Source organism: Harpia harpyja, chromosome 1 (assembly GCF_026419915.1).
Source record: "Harpia harpyja isolate bHarHar1 chromosome 1, bHarHar1 primary haplotype, whole genome shotgun sequence".
Taxonomy (NCBI): Eukaryota; Metazoa; Chordata; class Aves; order Accipitriformes; family Accipitridae; genus Harpia; species Harpia harpyja.
In genome coordinates this window covers 28,338,876-28,353,473 of record NC_068940.1, presented here as the reverse complement: position 1 = coordinate 28,353,473, position 14,598 = coordinate 28,338,876, and the positions used below count along the sequence as shown (strand labels likewise).

General features: G+C 38.7%; 1 protein-coding gene across 2 annotated transcripts in view; it reads left to right on the top strand.

Moving 5' to 3' along the window:
- The window catches only part of ADCY2 (adenylate cyclase 2), a 225,566-nt gene that overhangs the window by 104,534 nt on the left and 106,434 nt on the right, over positions 1 to 14,598 (top strand). For both annotated transcript variants that reach the window (XM_052782027.1, XM_052782036.1), the window contains one exon: positions 7,963 to 8,112. In XM_052782027.1, coding sequence (XP_052637987.1) covers positions 7,963 to 8,112 — 150 coding nt within the window. The remainder of the gene's footprint in view (positions 1 to 7,962; positions 8,113 to 14,598) is intronic.

The window sequence follows — 14,598 nt, the reverse complement described above, 5'->3', positions numbered from 1 at the left end:
AATTAACCCAAATGCCAGTTGGAGATCTCAATATAGTTCAAAATGGTAACCAAGGTCTAAAAATGTTACAAACATAGATAAGAGTGTCATCATTAAAAACTTTGGCTCTGATTCTGCAATCAGTTTAATCCAATTCTGTAGGTCATCACTTTCCTTGGTTATATACCACTATTGTTTTTCTCCCTTCTGCTCTGTATCGTTCTTGGTGAAGTACATAGCCAAAGACCACTGTTTCCTAGCACAGGCTGCCAAATTATGAAAAATGAACTTGATAAAAGTTTGTCATAGTCATCAGACAAGCAGAACAAATACTTGAGGAATATTTCCTATTAAAAAGTTTATCTAGTTCATTATGAATACTGATAGAGAAAAATATTATGTAAGAAAAACATTCTTCTATAAATCATAATTCCATTTAGTTAGAAATAATGAAAAATACTATTTCAAAATGTCTAATTACTGTTGTCTGTCCATTAGATTAAAACATATTAATTGCCAACAGTTTGCAATGCAATAGAAAAAATATATTGCGTATATGTTCTTACTGTAATTTATTCAGGTAATACTAAACTGTCCATTGATTTTAATTTTGTTATATATTGATAACTGTGAGTATGTAGCATATGTAATATGCAGTGCAGTTACGCACAATATAAACTGCAGTGATTGGGGAAGAAAGCTGAAATCAGCATTATGGTTTTGAGGGTAATCTCATTTCCAGTTAGGCATGCCAGAAGTTAGTACATTAATAAAGAGCACTTATGTGATTATCAGTTCATTTATCTGTTTGTCCTGCCTTCTCCTGGTAGATTTTGAACCTATTGATTAATTACTGTAAAACTTGCCAGAAGCGGAGATGTTTAGAGATATATATGAAGAAATTTCATGAAGGCTGGTAGATAATACTATGAAATAAACTTCATGAAGACTGGTAGATGGTACAGGACAGATAGCCTAGTAATACTTCTGCTGAGGGAAAGTAAGGAGAAATGTACTGTTATACATTTAACTCTGCAGTGTATTGCTGGTCTTGTAAGTAAATATATTTATATTACAGATTTTAGTCTTTTTTTTAAAGAATGAACCAGATTAATTTCTTGGAAAAGACTGGGGGTATCTCAAAAATTGGACATGGGACTATTTCTGTAATATAACAAAGATTGATGTATTACCCCATAGATTTATTTTTTTAAAGTAAACAGTTTAAATTTTATGGTATTAAATGTCTTTTTTTTTTAATAGCATGCTACTACTCATTCCTATATCAGATCCAGGACCTAAAAATGAATCTCAGTCTTTTGGGGTTAACATTTTAGTTTTTAAGATGGATGAGAGTATCAGTTGTTCATAGATTCTGCTTCCAAAATTCAAGCCAGATCCAAAGTTACTGTTAGTTTTACCTAAATATATATCTGAATACATTTGAATTTTTGTTTTGTTTGTTTGTTTCAATTATTTGTATATTCAAATGTGTTGAGCAGTTTTAGTAGTAAAGAAGTAAAATGATCCCAGAGGCGTATATAAACACAAAAAGACTTCTCTGCAGGCAGGAAGGGGAGTGCGGTGGCTGTCTGCTTCCTTCTGAACAAAGAGAGTATGAGTTCCCCTCTGGGAAAACATTTTTTTAGATTCAAAATATGAAGAGTCATTAATTAGAGTCAATGATATTGATTATGTGTATTACACAGAAGTGATCTAAACGGACTATAGCTCTGATTCTTGTTTCTAGTGTATTTTTCCTGGTTTTTATTCCAGAGCTTACAGTTTATGATCTGTTTTCATCTACACTGGCATATAGGTAGGCTTTGTGTATGCACAGAGCTGAATGAAATAAATCCAGTCATTCCACAGAATAGCCTGGAGTTATGAGAGACTTCAATCTGTAATAATGATAAAAAGAAAATCACATCAAATAACATAGTTACTACAGAAAAGGAATATCCTCCTGGTGTCCACAATGCTCTGATTGCAAAAGCTACAAAGAGGATTACACATGCAAATTAGAAGACTGCATCACAACTTCCTGGCTTGTAAAATGACATCAATTCCCCTTCCACAGAGGGACTTTTTACCGAGTTTATTTTAGCACTGAAAATATGGAGCAGTTTGCTGATGTCTGGAATAACGAGTAATTCAAACTCTTATTTTTTTGTTGATTCTCAGTTATTTTGAGAAATCTGTAGGTGGTTGGGGTTTTTTGGCCTTTTTTTTTTTGATTGGGTTGTTTCTTGCAAAATTGCAATTTTTTTTTCTACTTATCTTTCTGAAAAACATATGAGATTCACCTTGATACAGACAAAGGGTCTGAGGATATTGGAGCTTCCTATTTCTTCTCTTCATTGGTAGTGTGTTCTTATTGTGGCCTTCATGAGTATTTGATGATTTAAATTCCTTTTACCTTTCAGAGTACTAAATATAATGTTGCAGTCATTAAAGAAATTTATTTTTACTCTTAATTCCTGAGGCAGTAAGTCTGCAGTTGCCCATATTCTGTCTGTCCTTCAACCTGTCATGTTCTGTACTCAAATAACTTTAATTCCTGAACCTTTACTATCAGCTCTGAAACAGAAATAGAAATCCAAAAGATTGCTACATTTTTTTATGAAAGACAGGAGCTTTCATGATAGAGATCCCAACTTAGTGATCTCACTAAGACGAATATAGGAAAAGGCCAGTTCTTACACTGTGTACCAGCCACTGGTGGACCAGGTACCACTTGATCACTAATTTTAGGTCAGCTATAACAATCTTTGGCCTGTTTGAGGAGTTGGAAGTATTGTATAAGGAGGGAAATAAATGGGCAAAAGGATACAAATCCATAGGAATCCAGACTTCATTAATTTTGTCTGCTCCCCAAACTGCTTGGTTTTGAAACAGTGCTTGCCATATGGGCAAACTGTCTCCTGTTTTCAATTCCGTCATCGTTCTGGTGAGCTATCACATAGCTATAGATACTGCTGACACTGAAATGTATTAAAATGTTGGAATTCTTGACTTTGGACCTCCGTAGGTCAGGAAATGTGAAAGAGAAAAAGTCAACATCATATGACTGGCCAGAGCTCCATGGGCACGAGTGTTGCATGGAATAGCTGGAGAACCTTCCGAACACATGTACCTAAAATAATGGTATTTGGCAGAGTACATGGTAACCATGTGACTGACTAATTTGCATGGTGGCTAAGCATTTCCTTTTTAAATGGTGCTTTTCAGTTTCTACCCAGTGTTGTTCTTCCTAGCTGAATTTTGTCTGAGTCTGAAACTGTACAGGTTCCAAAGAAGTGTAGACTTGTTCCCTAGCTTGGCTAGTCACACCACAAACCATCAAATGAAAGATCAAATGGGGGGAGAGACGATTCAGCTTTGCAGACCTAAAGAATTTGCACTTTGGCAGTGACAGAAGGTTTCTTTTTTCTCCCATTAACTTCCATGCGGACATTATAAATTATAGCCTTTCTTGCCCACCCCTCAGCTTCCATTTCCTCAGCTTTTTTATCCAGAAGAGAAGCGGGATCTAACTGTTAAAAAAAGGTATTAATTGTTTGTGTTGGGAGTTTTTGGTAAAAATTCTGTTCATGCAAGAATTGTGGGAAGGATCTGTACAATATCTAAGAAGAAAGAAATGCAACAAAATAACTCATAAACTGGAGGCTTTCCACATGGGGAAACTCTGTTGAGAATTCTGATTTTTATATTCAGTATTTGAACAGCAGTTACTAAAATATTTAACAAATTATTTATGCTTCAGTTCAGAATCAGCAGCCTATATTGTAAGTTTCTATTTTTATATAGCATAGTACTTCTTTGTATACATATACCTTTGTATGCAGCTTTCGTCAGTTGAACTTCTATATAATACACTACATTTTTCTGAGCACTCAGTGAACTTTAGTGCTCTCTTGAGAAATTAGTCATAGCTACTTAACTTTGTCTTCATTTGCTTTTAAATACAGTCTATTTTGATAGTTAAGTACTAGACATCAGATAACTTTATATTCACTGATACTGAAAAATACATGTGCTTGAATGTAAAAATACGATTCAGAAAATGCCCCATTGCCTGGAAGTGCATACAGTTTTCTATACATCAAAAGAGATGGAAGAGAGATCAGGCATGATAATGTTCCTTAAGTGATTAGAGGTACCAGCTGGTACTTGGAGTATCTAGAGATACTTCCCGGTGGTATCTTGGTGTTCCTTGCATTAATTTTTGACTCATATTTAGATCACCTTCTGTAGACATTGAATTTATTCATTGATTAAGCAGAAACCTCACCACAGTATACGCTTAATGGATATATCTAAAGGGATGCAGATGGCCCAGGAGATGGACTTGCCTCTCCACTGACTGTACAGGGAGATTAGAACTTCTGCTGTGTGACTCAGTGTTTCCATATGGTGAACTGAGTGGGAGCTTACTAGAGTTTATGCATATTGTGTGGTGGTTTTTTTTTTATACAGTGTCTGTTTGTAAAGGGGATTAACTAGGTTCGTGCTACACTGTCTTTGAGGTCACCCTGGTCTTTTTCTGCTGTTGAGTTACCGTTGTTAGTTACACCCTTTTCCACAGCTCAGGCTTGTCCTCCTTGGCAGAAGCCCTAACCATGTTGCATAGTCTGTTCAGGTACTCCTTAATTCCCTTACAGAGGTTCTTGGCTACAGTTTTATCTGCACAGTTGATCAGAGCTCTCACAGCAAGATACAGAGTTTCTTACCAGAAGATCCACCACATCTTCTCTTATTATCCAGTATTTATCTGGCGGGAAGGGAGGCAGGGGTGGGGAGAAAAAAAAATAGAGGAAAAGAGAAAGAGCTGCAGAGTCCTAGCCTAGAGAAACAACAAGGTAGAAGGCCGGTCTGACTCAGGATTTCATTCCAAGTGCTTTGGTACAGGTAGGATTCACAGCATGGGGTCTTCTCAGAGCAGGTGCCTGAAGAGGAGGAACTGTTTGTACGATTGCATACTGATTAGAGTGCTTGCTTAGGAAGGGGGAAGCTCACTTAATTTTTTTGGACTGAGGAAAACTTTGAACCTGTTCCTTCTGGGAAAATGCCTATGAGACCTTAGAGCAAACCTGGGATGGAGCTCGTCTCCAGCTCATATGTTGAAACTGGAGCACGGTTCAGAAGCAAATGCAAGATGTAGGAGAAGAGAGACACTCAGCAAGAAGTATATACGTTGTTTATTTTGTTTAGCAATGTTAATTGCATTTTCCATTGAACAGTCTGTTGACAATCTGTATTTCACTCAGTAGCTCTTCAGTGGCAAGTACAGAAATATTCACTCAAGCCAGACTACCTATGGGCAAAAAACCTGTTTGTCTGAGTTAGAAACCAGTTCATCCATTTATTGGAAATTTTTTTCTAAGCTTATACCCTTGTGACACATTTCTGAATGAACTTCATGCTAGCCAAAAGAACTAATGATGTTTCGAACGCAGTTTCTATCTACATATTCACTTACACACTTAAGTGTTACATCTACACTGAGTATGGCAATGGCTGAGATATCTGAGTTGTCTTTGAACAGCCTAATTCAGGTACTGGAAGCCAGCACAGAGCTTCATGTGGGCTGAATTACCCCATTGAGAATCTGAAAAGCCTGGTTAATTAGCTTCCTTGCCTGTCAGTCACTTGTTTCCATCTATTTTCTCACTCCAGCTAGTTCAGTCATAAAACTGTAATCTGTTTTTCTATGGCTGTGAAGATGATACTCATAATTTACTCCTCCATCTACCCATCACAGTATTTTTTTTTTTTTTGACTGGTTATATGCCTGAAGTTTTAAATAGTCTGTAACTTTATGAAGCTGGACAATACATTTAGTAAGTTTGTGTGCGGCTTTTCAACAATGATCTCTGCATAGAGATTATGATAGCACACTGTTGATTTCAGTTCAGTTCAGTGTTCATTTTGTTACTAAACCTTCCCACTGCCTATCTCAGAATTTTCTATGGCCAGCAATCTTTATTTTCAGGCATTTGTTCTCATTTCATAATTTCATTTCAAAAACCAGCCAGTTGGAACACCCTATCCCTGCACTGTAATCTGTCACACAAGATCCATGTCTGCTGAGAGTATGTGACGAAGCTGACATCAAAGCAGAATGAAGCAGTTGTGATTTACAAAGAAATAGAAAAGTATTTTGAGTTCAAATGTTTTTCTGTACACCATCATCTCTTATGTTTTTTTAAATTACTGGCTGTTGTGAAATGTTTCATTTAAACTATTTCTTATCCCTCTACTTCATAACAGAGGTTCTTTGGAGAAAGTGAAATATGTAGATTTTTCTCCTTGTTTTTACGTTTATGTATTTTAGAAAATTTTAAGAACTTGGATGTTGCTTTTAGAAACATCATAATGCCACGATCTTAAAGTTTTAGGGAAAGAAAGAAAAGTTTTATCAAATTGAAAACATCGATCCTTTTTGTGGCAAGGGTATATAGTTCCCACTTTTAGCTTTGTGGAACCATGAGAGGTGAGATGTCAGACATATCACAGATGGAGGAACAGGTATTGCCTGTAACGATGTTATAATTTGTGAGGAAAATAAAAGCATTTCTTTAAAACTTTAATTTTAAAGTGTGCATTTATAAAAGGAGCATTAAAACTCCTTGTATTTTTTGGTGAATAAAATGTGTTCCTCAAGGAGATGGATTTCTGTTAATAACACAATTTATCTCTTTTCTCTGAACCAATGTAGTGTACTGTTGGACTTTTTTTCTGACATCTCTGGCTCTTTCACTACTAGCAATTCACAGAAGATTCCCTGGTACATAGGTACACCAAAACCAACCAATGAATGATCACTGGGGAAATCTATCATAAACCTCATGATTAGATTAACTGTGGAGAATTAATGAAATTTTAGCCTCCTTTCTGCCTCCTTCCCTTCCAGACCATGAGTACTAGGACATCATGTAGTACTTGTAACCCAGGCTATATGATACACTAGGGCCTTACCGATAGAGACCTGCTCTACAGATTGCAGCTGTATCTCAGCTTCAGTTCCCTTTTAATATTACCTTTTTTATTGAATTAGGAATTGGTTTCATTACTGTGTTTCTTCTGCTCCGAGTGAGCTAGGATGGGTAAATGTGTCTCTCTTTTTTGCAGCAATAAACTGGGGACAGTTGAAAGTGCTAGCATCGCCACACAGTATTCTGTTCTTTTCGAAGTTCAAGCACAGGAAAGGCCAGCCTCTCTCCTCTCTTTACTCTCTGAAATGTCCCAGATAATTACTAAATAAAACTGGGTTCTTTAAATGAACTTACTTATCATGTTCATGGGTTGTTGTGTACACTGAGCATCTGATGCTGTAAGTTTGACCCTAAATAGATTAAGTTTTGTGTTTTAGGCAAATGCATTTTTTTTGGTAGTAGTGAAAAGCATATTCTAGTAGAGAGATGTCAGATCTTGTTACTTAAACATAGCTTACTGTCACCAAGGTTAGTATTTAGAGGTGACTGACAGATAGCAGTGGGTCAGGCTGAAGTAAAATGCAGGGCAGGCTGTTGATGTAGGTGAAACTTCTCACCCCTTAATCATATGGCACTGCAAAAGAAAATGTCTTGCCAAAAGAGCATGGCAGTAACATGGCTTCTGATGTTGCTATTAGGAGCCATAGCTATTGTTTTACATCAGTAGATCATGATCCCACCTAATTAATACTCAGGAGCGGATGTAGAACATGAGCTGAATTTCAGAAAATGTATACCTCATCGAGTAGGCAAACATCTTGTTCATTATAATTCTTATTTAATCCTAAATTAAAATGGTATTATTGCTTGGGATTTTGCTACCAATTGTGAAGGCTTTTTGAAAAGTGAACCTTTGCTAAAAATCAAACAAAAGCAAAATACATAACTGCAGCAACTACAGCTATCTTTCATTGCAGGTTAGGATTATGTTCTGTTAATTTACTCATATAAATTCCCTGACACTTTTTTTTTTTTAACCCCCTAGATATTGGCAAATGTAATCATTTTTATCTGCGGAAACTTGGCAGGAGCATACCACAAACACCTCATGGAACTTGCGCTGCAGCAGACGTATCAGGACACGTGCAACTGCATCAAATCCCGTATCAAGTTAGAATTTGAGAAGAGGCAACAGGTAAAGTCACACCTGTGTCTGGGTCTGTTTTGCTGTTTTCGCACTATCCCCCCATTCATCACTATATAATCCAGTTTGCTAATGCAAGAACACTTAATGAATTACTTAAAGCTACTTAATGAAATATGCAAGGTCTTTTGAACAAGGTTGTGCACAATTTCCATCTGAATATAAGAAGGTATTGTAATTATTTGTGTTGTCATATACATGTTTTCTTTCATTTGTTCTTTGAAAATATTTTGTGATAAAGTTTAAAATGCTATATAGATTCTGTTTGCACACCATCTCTTTTGTTGTCCTCATTGAATGCGGTGTGAGAGGTACATGTGCACTTTGGGAATCTTCAGTTCTCCATGCCCAAGACCGATACTGCAAAATCACTGCGAGAAGATATTACTGCACTGTTTGAAAAATATTTGAAACTACAATACTGATGAATCATGTGATACAGTTCTAGGGGTCAGGTATGTTAAGAGGAGCTAGGGGAATTGCATAATGAGACTAGCTGTCATTTATTGTAGCAGCTGAATAAAAGGCTTCTCTGATTGCTTTATATAGTTCTTTTTCTCTTTGCAAGTTCTGTACAGTGCCTATCATCCTGACAGATAGGTGCTTCATTTAAGGGAATTTGAAATACAAATTAGTTCATCAAGTAGTAAAGAAGATATGTGTATTTTGCTTTGAAGGTCACCAGACTAAAACTTCCATGAACTGTTATGGGTCAGAGAATAGAGCCTTCACTGACACGTTTCTGTTGTCACAAAAAGTGCAGATGTACACCTTGTATGTCCCAGCTGACCTTAACTGTCATGTCTGTCTCACAAATACTTGTCACCGTTTTAAATTAAGGTTTTCAAGATCCATCACCAATACTTTTTTTGCAGAAAAAGCAAATGGAGGGTCCATACCAGGACCAACAGGTCGTGTGTGTCCAGAGGGCTAGCCTTACTCTGCTGGGCACTTGGGTTGCATGCTGGCCAACGTTGCTGCAAAACTTCTAAGGTAGTCTTAAGGAGAACTTTTTACAGTAAAGGCAGGCTTTGATGAGTAGATGCAAAATCTGCATAAGGTACTGTTGCAGGAAAGGTTGTGTAAGAGCAGTCATGTACAAGTTTCCATTTCTGCCTCAATGAGCTGTGTGCAGTGAATCAGTAGGCTTTATAACTGGTAGTACACAATGCACATTTTACTATCTGTTGAGAAAATGGGCAAGAGTATCTCCAAATTAGTTCCAGTGAGACAGCTTGTGAGTGCAGAACAAGCAATGCCAGGTATCTGGGAGCAGTACCATGCCAGATTGGGCAGTCTCCAGTGATGTGGGGCTGATGTGATGGCTTCTAGGCTCATGGTGGCTTTGTAGAAGATGGTTAACACTGTTCTGGTGCTTAGGCCTCAGATGCCAGAAGGATGTATGCAGACCATAATCAAACAGCATAATTCATGGCAGGCATCAAGGCCTCCTTTATCCAGCAGAGACCTGAGCTCTCAGCTTGCTGAGCACAGTTGTAAGGGCCCAGGTTTCTACTATCGGTTCCTACAGGCATTGGAAATCCATTGGAGTATCTGCAAGAAGTAGGAGGGTGTGTTACTGGACACTGTCAGTAGGTGAGCTCAAAGGGGTAAGGATGCTGCTTGTAGAAGGCAGTAGTTAGACCAGACATATTGCTAGCTGGTGGTTTCTGTAAATGTGTATTATTTGCTAAACACTACTAATTTCTATGGAAAGACATAAGTAAGTAGTTTTGATTTCCTGGCATTTCTGAAGGTCTTGCAGAAATGGTTGAGAACCTGACAATGGAGAGAAGCAAAAATACCTGAAATTCAGTGCCAGGTGCTTCCTCTTTGTGGTTTGTAGCAGTTGTGTTTCTAATACACTGGAGCCCAGCAAGATGGAAAGCAGGAACAGCTATCTTTCATTGATAAATTGTGGTGGTGTTATAGAATAATGAAGGATATTGTATGTATTTTGTTATATATATATATAAAAGTATGCGTTGTCATATTTGTGAACTGGTAGAAATAAATAAATTAGTTAAGACATCTACAGAGCTCTAAGTAGTGTATTGCAGGTCTGCATTAATAACAGGTGCATCAATGTCTCATTAAACAGAAGTAAGTGAACTATTCTATGAATGCTAATGATCTTTTTGACCTCTGATGAACCATTAGCTCATCCGATCTTCTTATATAGATTTCTTTAGCCTTTATCCTCTCAACCCCATAATATGTCCTTTATCTCATGCCAGTTTTTCCAACCAAAAAGGCAAGGAGGTGCACCTCCTTATTATCACACTTATGAATGCTAGATATTTAAATGTGAAAAGGTAAATGAAGATTAATTTGCTAAGTTGTTGTGGTTTTTTTTCCCAGGGTTAACATACTTCTTTGTTTGCAAACTTTAGTTCAGAAGTGGATGTACTTTAGTCTGTCTTTTAATACTGCTTGTTTTGCCAAGAAGATACGGAAGATCATACACATTGTTAGTATTCAGGGAGCAAGTCAATTATATTGCTGACTATTTTTAGAGGATTGGAATACATTGAAAGAGTAGGAGCAGGTGCATTTGAAAAAACATCGAGTTTGATCAAGGCCTTTATTAGTCTCTGAAAGGTTGTAGCATGACCCTTGATTCTACATCTCTTTAATGAGAAAAATCTAATTTACTGGAGTGAGAACTAACACAAGCTACTTTTATACCACTGCAGAGCATAGGATGTGCTTCTAAATGCTTAGGGCTACAGATCAAATTTGCCGATTTTTCCAGATCACAGACATCATGTCTTTTATAATTGTTTTTGAAAGATGTGCAGTTTACGTTCCAAATCATCCCATGGATTTCCTTTTGTTTTGTTGGAGAGTAGGCTCATACAAACGTAGCCAGCTGTTGTTTTTCAGCTGGGTTTTTTCTCTTCAAAGAGCCTTTTTGAGAATACCAATTTGGTCGTATCAATAGATAAGTATATTGAATTACCACTCAACAGTTACACCAAAGAACTCAAGAGAAGCGCCAAATTCATGGTTTCTGAGTGAGACCAGCGTACACCAGTGTCCGGTGAAAGAGGGTTGTGCGTTCGTACACCGAGGTACAAGTCAGGCATATTGTACCCACACAGCCCCCTGCGTGCTTCCCTCGGGGCGCAGCAAAGGCTGGCGGCTCCCGAGGGATGGGAAGCCATGGCTGAGGACACCTCCCAGCAGGACGGGGCCCTCGCCACCCAGGGCCCCGTCCCGCAGCACGGGCCGAGCTGGGCAAACCCGCCTGCTGGCGCCCAGGGTGGAGCAAAGAATGCCAGCCAGGTTTGCGGTGACGGGGCGGGTCTGAGGTCCCCCCACAGCTCAGGGTCAGGTCCAGCAATCGCTTGGCAGGCCTGGGGAAGCCAGGAGGTCTGTCTGTCCCAGGGCCAGGATCAACAGGCTCCAGAGCCAGCTCCGACGGCACAGCGCGGCGGGGGGGCCGAGGTGCCGTGGGGCTCCTGGGCCCTGGGCAGAGGCTGAGGGTGGAGGCCAGGTGGGGTCGGTCAGGGCCGGTAAGGCCAGTCAGTGCCCCCAGGGCCTTTACAGCTTCGTGTGGTTTATGGCATAGGGGTCATGCTTAGGCTTGGCTTGGGTTTGCACTATATAGCCTCTGTTTGCTGGCAGGTGAAGATGTGTAGATGTTTAGGCGTGTTGCAAACCACGCCTTCACAAACTGTGGTTTCGTAGGGCTGTGTTTGATGACACTGGATGCTCTGGACTTTATTTCCATTAGTGTGCTTTGTTGTGAGAGTCACTTTTAAACTCCTGTGGTAAAAGGCAGTATTTTCAGTGGCCACTGCGGTGTTTCTCACATGGCTTTTCTGTCTTCTCAGCGTATATAAAAGTGAAACGTGAAACTATTCTGACCTCTGCTAATTGCAGCCTTATTTCAAGATACATATTTAAAATAGCCTCTCATAATGTTACTTGTCTCACTGATGCGGCCTGGCTGACAGTTTGTAGGGGTGATGACTCACTAACACTGAGTGCAAGATCTTAACGTTGACAAGCAGTTAGCATAATTGCTCTTCTCCCTCTCTCCTGGTGCTTTGCATCATGAGACATAGGAATATACACCGAGAAATTCTTACAACATCTCAGGGAGGTGTTTGTAAGGTGTTGGTGTTCAGTGGGTTCTCTAAAACACTGTCTTTGCAAAGCAGGCAGTATAATGATGGTTTTAGAAACAACACTCGGGTAGCAGATGAAAATGAATGAGGTTTCAAATCATTGAGTGGGATTTTAATTTTTTCACTGAAACATGGTGAAGCAGTACCATTCATGACAGGAACTGAAATATTTCAAAATTGTTTTTAAATTAATCTAAAACAGAGAAGCCTCATACATTTCTGAGATTTGAGGCTGTTAGTAAAGAACAGAAACATTTGAAATATATTATTTGGAACTAATATATAAAATGTGGATTCCTGTAAATTCAATTAATGCATTTTAAAATATAAGCTATTAATATTTTCATGAACATAGAATAGTTTTTCTAAGGGCTTCCTCACTTTCCTTTTTTTTTCCCCACATAGCTTCAAGGCTAGTAAGCAGGAAAAACAAAAACTAGTTTTGGTCTTTTAAATTTTAGAAGCCATTAGAATCCAGGCATGTTCATACACATATACATGGGTGAGGTGCCAATCCTTTCTGTTAACTTACATGTCATTACCAGAATTAAAGCCTGTTCTGAGGAACAACTTAAGTGCCAAGCTCTCCATGGTAGACCATGTGGAAGATGGATAGAGTATGCAAATAGAAACTGGAGAGAGTCCACCGAAGGGCTGCAGTGGTAATTAGGGGACTGGAGCTCATGGCAGATGATGAGACTTGGGGAACTCGGGATGTTTAGCCTGCAGAAGAAAATGTTGCGGGGGGGGGGATGACTAATATCCACCTACTGCCTGAAGGAGCTTATGGAGCAGATGTGGTCAGATTTTTCTCAAAGGCACACCGTGAAAGGATGAGAGGCAATATGCACGAGCTGTGACAGGGCAAATCGTGGCTGGCAGGAGGTAAACGATTCTTCCTCAAGAGAGGGGTTAAGCACAGGGAAACGTTAAGAGGGGTTAAGCTGCCGGGAGACGTGATGGAATCTGTGTGCAGGGAGATTTTCAAGACTCAACTGCACCAGTTGTTACGCTTCAACTCTTGTTGTGGGCAACAGGGAACACACTATGAATACAGAGCTCAGAATCTATTGTTAGTCTAATTAAAGTCTTAACAATCTAATGAAAATACAACAAACAATTATTAGTAATATTTCAGTTACAATAAGTCACAGTCCACATTATCTAATTAACACAGAAAAGTAAATACAGCCAAAACTGTTATGCAGAAAATCTAGTATATCGCCTTTTTCTCTGGTATTACCCTCAGTCTTCCGTAACCACGTAGCCCCATAATACAGTACTGCCATTGCCATGTGCTTTTTACTGAGTTTGCAAGCCCTCAGGGTTAAGGCTGTCTGAATTTTTTTTTACCTTCCTGGGGCTTTGTTTGACTTTTATTATTCACTAAGAAAACAAGAAGAAAACGGATTTTAGTATTTTCTTTTAGGAGGAGGTACTACACAAGTTTAGTATGTTCTTCATTTGATAATAACAAGTATTTCATTGCAGTATTACCAAAGAAGTATCTGTCATCTGTGGCAAAGATGATGAAGATACTGTAAGTGAGAGGCACCTAGAAAGTGTTAAAGTGGATGGCTTTATTTTTGATTGTTTGAATATACCGTAAAAATGTAATATTTCCCAGATGTTTGCTTTTTTTCTTTTTCCACATCAGATTATAACTCTCGGACCCTCTTTTTTAGTGCTCCAAACATTTCAATAAATTCATTAGGCAGTTTTCAGTTTGCATGGCTGCAATTGCCTTTTTTTCCTCTCTTGATTCCTTTTCATCTTATTGGTTCAGTTGATGCTTTCACAGTGCTAAACAAACCACTCTGTTTTCTGAAAAAAGGTCTGAGACAATAGGCTAGCCAATAAATGTAATAGCTCCTAGCAAAACGATTTCCTGCTCCCTATGACTTGTGACCCTCAAAAAGTGACTGTGGAACATTCTTTGCACAGCACATGTTGACAGAGGGCATACTCCAGGGTTTTATTTTCCAAGTCAGTTCCTGTGCTTTGCTTCTATGTCACGACCGAGGCGTGTAGATCAAAAAACAATAGCAAGGATAGCGATAGGAGGTACAGAGGCTTCATAAGTGCCTTGCTGACCAGAGCTTTTGTAAGGTAGAAAAGATACTCAGTTCCTTGCCTGCAAATGGGTCATGTACTACATTAGCAACCTACATCTTATTTAGTCCTGGAGTTATTCTTTCATAATACTTCACTATTTCCAAAGTTGCTTAGGAGCTTCTGCCCTGCAGAGATGGAGTAGTGAAGAGGGGTGGTTGCTTAGCCCTCTTTGTATGCAGCTTTTCAGCTTCCCTCTTCGGAAAACTCCAGAGGTCCAAAAAGTATG